General features: G+C 40.4%; 1 protein-coding gene across 1 annotated transcript; it reads left to right on the forward strand.

Moving 5' to 3' along the window:
* Positions 1-293: 293 nt before the first annotated feature.
* LOC311057193 (keratin, type II cytoskeletal cochleal-like) lies at positions 294-7,951 on the forward strand (the record flags this gene model as incomplete). The annotated part of the gene is made up of 13 exons (XM_084074143.1): positions 294-300; positions 432-742; positions 1,096-1,307; positions 2,120-2,180; positions 3,203-3,298; positions 3,605-3,769; positions 4,098-4,223; positions 5,185-5,405; positions 6,293-6,333; positions 6,510-6,545; positions 7,004-7,054; positions 7,191-7,268; positions 7,839-7,951. The coding sequence occupies 13 exons, from the start codon at positions 294-296 to the stop codon at positions 7,949-7,951; spliced, it is 1,518 nt and encodes a 505-aa protein (XP_083930269.1).
* Positions 7,952-9,874: the final 1,923 nt, after the last annotated feature.

Genomic DNA, 9,874 nt, shown 5'->3' on the forward strand with positions numbered 1-9,874 from the left:
TCTTTCTTCTTTTTTTTATGTGTCCTACAATTGAAAAAAAATAAATATTATAGTTAATTATTATTTGTTTTAAGATATATTGAAAATAGCCGATATGCAGATATTTTCACTGTTTTTGAAATAGGGCTTAAGTGGTTTTGGGAAACACCTGTGGTTAAATTCCTTCTGGCCCGCGGCAGGAACAATGCAACCTGTTTGTAGAGCGATGGGTAGCTGGGGGCCAGACAGCTGACCCATGGGTGGTATGTGACAAACCGACTGGTTCTTCCACATTGGTGGGCCACTTACCACCCATGAGTGGTATGTGACTGACAGGTTCCTCCACATTGGTGGGCCACATACCGTACCTTCACCATAATGCCACACCCTGTGTTGTGTGTATAAAAGAGGACAGCTCTCACCTACACTCTATCCTCTCTCCACACAAACAGGGACTCTTTCTCCAGCAGCACCACACACCACGACCACCAACCAACCAACCATGTGTTCCAAAGGGAACCAGCGCAGCGGCAGCGGCCTGTACAGGGCAGCGGGTTTCAGTAGTATGTCTCTGGGGTCCTTGAACAGGACCAAGGTCAGCTGTGGACCCTACATTGGGTGTCACATCACTCCTGTATCGGTCGACCGTACCCTACTGACGCCGCTCAACTTGGACTTGGACGAAGCCCAAAAAACTCTCCACGAGGGCGAGAAGGACAAGATCGGGAAACTCAACAGCGAATTTCTTGGATTAATTGTTAATGTAAGAGGCCTGTTCCACCGATGTTATCACGAGTTGAGAAAGTTGAATGTCGATTTGTGCATCGATTTATGGTCAAGTATAGCTGATCTACAAGCTCACAATGCATCGCACCGCAACGCGTTGTGAGCTTGTACATATGAGCTTGTAGATATGCTATTTTCAAACATTTTGGTACTTTAAGTACATTTTGATACCAAAACTTTTGTAATTTCGCTCAAGTAAATTTTTAATTCCGGACTTTTACTTGTAACAGAGTACTTCTACCCGGCAGTATTGATACTTTCACTTAAGTAAAACATTTGAGTAACTTTTACCACCACTGTTTGTTTGTTTGTTTGTTTGTGTTTTTCCAGGATTTTCCTGAATTAGAGAAGAGGAACAAGGAGCTGGAGACCAAATGGAAGCTGCTGCAGGAGCTGGACACTGCCTCGTCCGACATCGAGCCCACCAAGAAGGTCTACATCTCCACCCTGAAAAGCAAGCTGGACATGGTCAGGGAGCACAGGAGCAGGCTGGACCTGGAGAGCCTCAGCATTAACAAGAGTGCGGAAGACTACGAGAAAAAGTAAGAAAGGGAGCACTTCACCCCATTTTCAACTGTATCTTCAGTGGTGTAAAGTAACTAAGTACATTTACTCAAGTACTGTGCTTAAGAACAATTTTGAGCCAGTTTTACTTTTACTCCACTACATCTCAGAGGCGAATATTGTACTTTTACTCCACTACAATTATTTGTATACAATTTACTAGTTACTTTGTAGATTTAGATTGTTAATACAAACCATACAGTAACCACTTCAGCCCTCTATGTTATTTTGGCCATTTGAAAATAGCCGATCTACAAGCTCACAGTGGGTCACGATGCGACACATTGTGTGTAGATATGCTATTTTAAAAAGATTTTTGAAAACTTGTGATAACCCTGCATAATGAGTACTTTTACTTTTGGTACTTTAAGTACATTTTGATGCCAATATTTTTGTACTGAATACCGGACTTTTACTTGTAACAGAGTATTTCTGCATTGCAGTATTGACACTTTTACTTAAGTAAAACATTTGAGTACTTTTTCCACCACTGCTTATCTTCACTTGGTACCATTTGTGTTTTACTCCCTCTGTCTCAGAGGAGGGCTGTGAAGTGTGAACGGTTCAGAAACCTGCCATCTTCCAGGGTGGATTCCAAGACATACGTTTTTTTCAAAAAACTGTTAAGACATTTGTAGAATCCCCCAGAAGCAAAGATTTGAGTTAAAAATGTTCGCTTTGAAATACATATATACAGAATTGTATGTTTGTAACGTTATTCTTAGTCACATAAATGTAAGTAAATATGACACTAACAGGTGTGTTTTTGTTTTCCTGTGTCTGGTTTCAGGTATAAGGAGGAGGTCATCAAGAGGGCAAAAAAAGAGGAAGAGTTTGAAAAGCTTAAAAAGGTAATCATTGTTATACAGTACTGGAAAGTGCATTAGTTATATAACAGCTAAACCACTTTCTTAACCTCAACAAGCAGACAATTTTCATTGAGAGGAAAGATTCAAATATCTGCATAGTGTAAAAAAATAGATCTATTTGCATACATTTTTACATTCTCTGGGTTCAAATTAAAACTGAGGATTTTACTGTGTGTCGTTTGCAATGTTTATTAACCCATTGTTTCTCAAAGTGGGACCCCCAGGGGTCCTTGGGGGGGGGGGGTTTCCAGGGGGCCCCAGCTAAATGTGTTAATGGAGCATCACAATTATTTTAACCACTTTAACCTAAAAATCACTTTGTGCCGTGCTGCGAGCGTGTACTGTACATCTGCTCTTTTGGAAAATAAATTCTTGACATTTTGAATAATTTTTAATTTTCAAACATAAATCTTCTTGGGGGTCCTTGACATGAAAAAGATTGAGAACCACTGAGTCAATCAACTCACATAAAATGTGACAGACACCATCACAGCAAAAAAGTGTGACATGATGTATATGTATGTAACACATAAATGGGCAACTGGTGGCCCGGGGCCCACATGCGGCCCCCGACCTTCATTTAATGCAGCCTGCAGGTTTATATCGGAATACTGATAGATTATTGATTTCAGCTGTTACAATTCCAAACATGCAAACATGACCCGCTTTAATTACTTCAGTCTATATTAGTAGCTTAATGACTAGTAATAATATTCTATTGTCTTTTTTATGTCCAATGTATTTTTATTGAAGTTCATAAAGTTAACATAAGTATAACTAAATGCATTTGAAAGAAAAATAGCAACAAAAAAAAACAGGATTCCAATTAAAAAAATAGCAAAAACAACAAGCTCAAACAACAAGCTCAAAATGCGTTGAGCTTGTATATCTGCTATTTTTGCTATTTTTGATGAGTGTGGAAATATAGTGGCCCTCTCCATCATCAAAGTTTCCCACCCCTGATGTAACACATATTCATCTGATGAAATGGTGTCTTCTTCTAGGAAGTGGATAAGGACTATATGGCCCAGGTGGAACGGGAGGTGAAGGTCACTAGTCTGATGGAGGATATCAAAATCTTCAGGACACTCTATGACATGGTAAAGCATCTTTACACAATTCACCAGTGGCGTAAAGTAACTAAGTACATGTATTGAAGTACTGTACTTAAGTACAGTTTTGAGGTTCTTTTACTTTACTGGAGTATTTCCAATTGTCTATACTTTAACTTCTACTCCACTACATCTCAGAGGCAAATGTTGTACTTTTACTTCACTACTTATTCCGGACTTTCACTTCGTAAAAGAGTAGGCTACTTCTACATTGCAGCATTGATACTTTTACTTAAGTAAACCATTTTAGTACCTTTCCCACCACTGCTCACAACGTTGTTGGTTTTGCCACAGGAACTGTGTGAGCTGAAGGAGCACCTGAAGGGCCTGTCCGTGGTCGTCCAGATGGACAACTCCCGCGGTCTGAACATCGACCAGATCGTGTCCGAAGTCAAGGTCCAGTACGAGGAGATCGCCGCACATAGCCGCACGGAAGTCGAGAGCTGGTACAAGGTCAAGGTGAGGAGAAGAGCAATGGTGGACAGTTACTAAGTACATTTACTGGAGTACTTTACTAAAGCACATTTTGGCATGACATTCACTCCGCTACATTTCAAATAGAAATATTGTACTTTTGACTCCACTACATTTCTTAGGAACTTATACACAAATATGTTGTGAATTAACCACTTAAGCCCTGTTTCAAATGCAGTGAAAATAGCCGATGTGAGGTTTTTTGTGTTGTTTGTACCTTTTTTTTTTACACAAACCTCAGGTGTGTGTAGACTAGTAGTAACCAACTAAACCTCCTCTATACTTCCTCTACTCAATCCCCTGCCCGCACCAGTTTGACCAGATTACCTCCACGACCGTCAAGACCGACGGTCAACTTAGTGAAACCACGAGGGAGATCGAGGAGATCAAATACCAGATCAAGCGTAAGGAGAACGATATCAAATATGTGGAGGTCCAGGTGAGTACCGTACACGCCACTGAATGATGCTTGTGTTGATGATGTTGATGATTAACATGGGAGTAGTGACAGGGATGTGATCAAATCATACAGTATATGCATACGGTTAAGGGCCTTTCCCACCAAGCACTGTAACTATAACTAGAAATGTATCAATACCATTTTTTTCCTTCACAATACCTATATCAGCATTTTAGGGAGTATCGGCAGCTTTTCCGTATTGGTATCTGAACAACTGAACTATAACTATAATCTATTTAGTTCACCATTGTCTTTGTTTGGTTTGTTGGAACTATTTAAAAAACGATATCTTTATAAATTAGTTATAGTTATAGTGCTTGGTATCATGGTGTGAATGGCCCTTTAGTCTGTATTTGTTTTTTATGTCACACGACTTCACGGTGTCAAGGGTTCAAAGTTCTTTATTGTTATGTCTTGTGTACAGGACAGTGGTGGAAAGTAACTAGGTACATTTACTTAAGTACTGTACTTAAGTACAATTTTGAAGTATTTGTACTTTACTTGAGTATTTCCAATTCCCAATACTACTACAATTATTTGAAAACTTTAGTTACTAGTTACTTTTGAAATATAAATTATTATATTATAAAACATACATTAACCACTTTATTTTATACATAGGCTATTTGAAAAGCTTGTAGATCTGCCATTTTCAAATATTTGAGTACTTTTACTTTTGGTACTTTAAGTACATTTTGATGCCAATACTTTTGTACTTTTACTCAAGTACATTTTGAATTCTACACTTTTGCTTGTAACAGAGTATTTTGATATTGCAGTATTGGTGTTTCTACTAACATAGAAACAAGTACATTTCCCAACAATCCTTTAATCCATAGATTATTTGAATTCAATTATCGATTATTCATATTTCTTTTGTAATCGATTAAATTGATTCTTTCGATTAACCGTTGCACCGTTGCATCTCCAATGTCCTCAGTGTAAGAAGGTGGGCGACAAGATCTCAGAGGCAGAGGAGAGCGGCAAGAAAGCGGTGAAGGACGCACAAACACGCATCGAGGAACTTCAGAAGGGTCTGCAGACCGACAGATACAACATGGCCAAACAGATGAAAATCTACCAGAACTTGATGAACGCCAAGCTGGCCCTGGACATAGAGATCGCCACCTACGGGAAACTCCTGGAGGGAGAGGAGGGGAGGTGAATGCCTGGCCTGGAATTTAAATGGTTAACGATGTTCAATGGACCACTGGTTCTCAACGTGGGGTCCCATGGGGGGGGGGGGGCCCAGGTAAATGATTGATAGTTAGGAACCAAAAAAAAACCCTTAAGGATCTGTAACTCTGAGAGTGCGCTTACGGGTCCGTTTGGCTCCATTTTGTTCAGTTTCAAAGTTAAATTACCACGGAGGGTTTTACAGTTTAGATTGAAGTCCCAGAGATACATATCGTATCACATGGGGTGGTGGGCGACGTGACGTCACACCATTGGAAGTAATAACGGCGAACCTCACAAGATGGCGCCACCTGTCCACTGAACTCAATGGTGGGGGCCGCCATGTTGTGAGCCAATGCAGTAAACAAAGAAGTTGAAAACATGTACTAAAAAAAACCCAGTCCTCCTGCGTAGGAAGACCATATACCGACCGCTCACACCAAACGGGAATCCCCCCATCTGCCCCGGGAGATGTTAGGCTTATGATCTTTAGGCAGTGCTACTCATTACAAAAGCACCTGCTAAAACATTGTGTACGTGTGTGACAACATAGTATCACATATAGCCAGACTTCCAGAGATCTCCGCCTGGGGTTTCTGGGGTGGAGAGATCCGATCGCCTGGCTATAAGACTATTGACAACAAGGCTCTATTTTAACCAACAATATAGCTGACATTTTGGTCACATTTGAACCATTTGGGCGGTAGTAGCTCAGGAGGTAGAGCAAAGGTGTCCTTGAGCAAGACACGGAACCCCTAAACTGCTCCCAGGCTGGTGCCTTGCATGGTTTCCTTCGCAATATAAATGCACCATTGACCTTTTTTAATGCTGCTGGTTGTGAAATCTAACAGTGTATAACCTCTGTCACTCAGGATTGGACATCAGTCTATCATCAGCATTAGCAACAGCAACGGTAAGCATTTTACACCTTCAGATGTACACAGCACACACTCAATTGTGTTCGAAGCTTATAAGACACTCAAAAGCAGTGTGAAGTGTTTTGAGCTTGCAGATCTATTATTTTCAGTGCGTGGTGACACCAGCACGCATCTACTAAATTGTGTTTTTTAACTGCTGTCTTTCCTCCAGGCCAGTATTATGAACCTCCATGCACGCATCCTAAAGGTACGTATTTAACAACTTTTCTTGTAAATGAATGCCTTACTTTGTCATACTAACTACAGTGTCACACAAAAGTAGCAAAAAACGCTGATCTACAATCGATGTGGCGCTTGTAGATCTGCTATTTTTTAAGTGAATGTGAAAGTGGTTAAAGAGATAGTTCACCCCCAAAATGACTTATTTTCTACCGATTAGTCACCTCATGGAGACTTGAATCCATAGATTTAGTACATTAGTTTTTGTCACATTCCTAAGCCAATAGTTTGATGACCATCGATAGGAAAAAAGTAATGTTTTGGGTGAACTATCCCTTTAAGCGTGTGTGTGGGTTTTATAAATGTTGAACCAATGAAAAGTATTAAGAAGAGCTTGTGACTAAATAATAACTACATTGGATCCACTGGAGGAATTATTTTTCCCCATTTCCTGAAAGCTAACAGTTTGGACTCTTTCCTCTCTAGACCCTGCCCCCTGCTGTGAGGAACAGCCTTGGCTTTTCTATCCATCATGCGGTACGTATTTTAGGAGCTTCGACTGTGTTTGTTGTGTCACTGTTAGGCTGTTTGGGTTCGGTTGAGTACAGTGGTGGAAAGTAACTAAGTCAATTTACTCAAGTACTGTACTTTCTCTTTCTCTTTCCCCTAATAGGCCGTGTGCCTTCTGACCCTGACACTAAATCGGACCCTTCCCCATCTGTGAATGGGTCTGATGACCCAGAGGTTCCAAGTACGTATTTTACAACTGTTGGGGTTCGACAACATTTCGTCAAACCTGTGTTTTTTTTCTCGTAAATTAAAGGTAGGGTAAGTGATATTTTTTGTTTGTTAAAAATGTTAAGTACTATATTCTGATAGTAATCATTGCTACAGAGCGTTTGTTCGGTCACAAGGGTCTCTCCAGCTCTTTAGTAAACAGAATATATTATAATTATTATAAAATATTTGAAAATAGCCGATCTACAAGCTCACAACACGTCGCCATGCAATCTGCTTGTAGATCTGCTTGTAGATCTGCTTGTAGATGAGCTTGTAGATCTGCTTGTAGATCTGCTATTTTCAAACATTTTACTTTGGGACGTATATTTTGATGCCAATACTTTTTTCCTTTTCTCAAGTAACATTCTGAACATGCAGGCCTTTTACTTCTAACAGAGTAATTTTATATTGTGGTATTGCTACTAAAATATCTGAGTATTTCTTCCACCACTAAAAGCTATGATAAGACATTTAGCTGGCGACCCCCCCCCCCCCCCCCCCCTTTGAGAACCAATGGGTTAAACTGCGTTCTTTCCTGCAGGCCCCCATCCTGCGTCGCCAAGCAGAGCTCCTTCTGATGTTGACATCACGATCACGGTCACCGACATCCCGGAGAACGAGACCAAGAAGACTAGCCCTGACACTAAAGAATAACACACAGTACAGTACAGTATGAATAATAACATGAAGTATCATGGTTATTATTAACAGAGCCTGTTACTGTATCGCGCTCGTATCCCGTCATACGAGTGTAATGGCCTACTTAAATATCCCTTTAAGTAAGAAATGTGAGTACTTTTCCCACCACTGCTTTGTTGTTTTACATTCATTGTCATTAAGTGAAATGTCTTCATATACTGCTAGGTACAGCCTTACTGTCTTTCCATTCACTGTATTAGCCTAACAGACTAGCGTGTGCACGTGATGCACAACATGCTGATGATCATCATTGGCCTTACATGTTTTGACAAGCTGAATATTATAGAGTCAAAATGGCCCTTCATGCTGTATTATGCTGTTGTGAGTACTGTGCAATATAACGATGGTCTGGAGAACTATACTGGTCATGTAATAAAACTTCTATCTCAGAAATACAACATGCCTGTGACTTTGTTTTGCCTCAACATCTTGATGCAGAATTCCTCGCCACCTTCGTTCTCTCCACTCCATCCCATACCAAACACACCAAAGCAGGCCTGTAATTCCATAATTTTAGGGGCACGGACACACTTTTTTACCATTTAGCTCGAAGAGCAGCCGGTCTAGGAACAAACAAAGCACTATTCAACACCTATACAACATGTTTTCGATCATTGGCCGTCCTTTAAGCCAATGGGGAGACATCCCATACTCTGAACGGCGGTCTCGTCCTCCCATGCTATGGCATTATAATAGCTCAGCAGTGTTGCCATATTCTGCGAGAGAAATAAGCAACCAGGTCTATGAAAACAAGCCCAAAAGAAGCGACTAGGCTACGGCTATTTGAAAATAGCCACCTTATTTATTGCTAAAATCACAGCGGTATCCATATTGCTCCCCCCGCCCCAACAGAGTAATCACAGACGAGCAGTGGCTTAAAAAGTACTATTATCTTTTTTTACTTAAGTGAAAGTTAATTGGAAATACTCCAGGAAAGTAAAAAATACCTCAAAATTGTGCTTAAGTACAGTACTTGAGTAAATGTACTTTATAGTTACTTTTACCGCAGGCATACGGCGGTCTCGTCCTCCCATGCTATGGTGGTATCAGAACCCTAGCAGTGTTGCCAGATTCTGCGAGAGAAATAACCGACCAGGTCTATGAAAACAAGCCGTGCATACACAGAACACACACGCACGCACGCACGCACGTGCACACAGTTCTCACAGAGAGAAAAAAGATTGGATCGGGGCAAAACAAAGTGTGCAGCTAGCTGGTATACATGACTGTGTCATGTCTTGTTTTAGTTTTTTAGGGCAAAAGTGGCCAAATGTCAGGGCAGGATGGCCATCAAATATGTCCATGGAAATAATCATTTTAATTTAATGTATATTTCTTTTTTTAACACATAATAGTATAGCTATCAGTGAAATACATAAATAAAAAAGCTCTTTATTTCACAAAATAATGTATTGGTAATGGTATGTACGAATTAACAATATTTGTATAGAAACTCCTGAGTCAAAAGTTCATACATACTCAGCCCTGCACCAATCAGAGTCACTGCACTCATTTGAAGACGGGGAGTATGGGGGAGTTAAGAATTGAGAATCTCTACAAAAGACACTGGTGTTTAAAAATGGTATTAACAGGACAGAGCCAGAGGAGAAAACTGTGAAATCAGCTGGAGCAGTGTGGGTGTGGCACCTCCCCTGCAAGCAAGCCTGCACTGGCCCTGTGAGGTTGTGTGACAGACAAAACAACACACCTGCTTTCTGATACATACTGTACCTGTACACTTCATACATATAGGACTTTCACTGATAGTAAAATAGTTGGAAGCACAGTAAGGGTGTACTTCCATTACTTAACCACATGTTTCTAACACGTTTCTAACTCACTTCTCTCTACCATCAGATTGTTCAAGATGTGGGTGTT

Source organism: Gymnoscopelus microlampas, assembly GCF_963454915.1.
Source record: "Gymnoscopelus microlampas genome assembly, chromosome: 12".
NCBI lineage: Eukaryota > Metazoa > Chordata > Actinopteri > Myctophiformes > Myctophidae > Gymnoscopelus > Gymnoscopelus microlampas.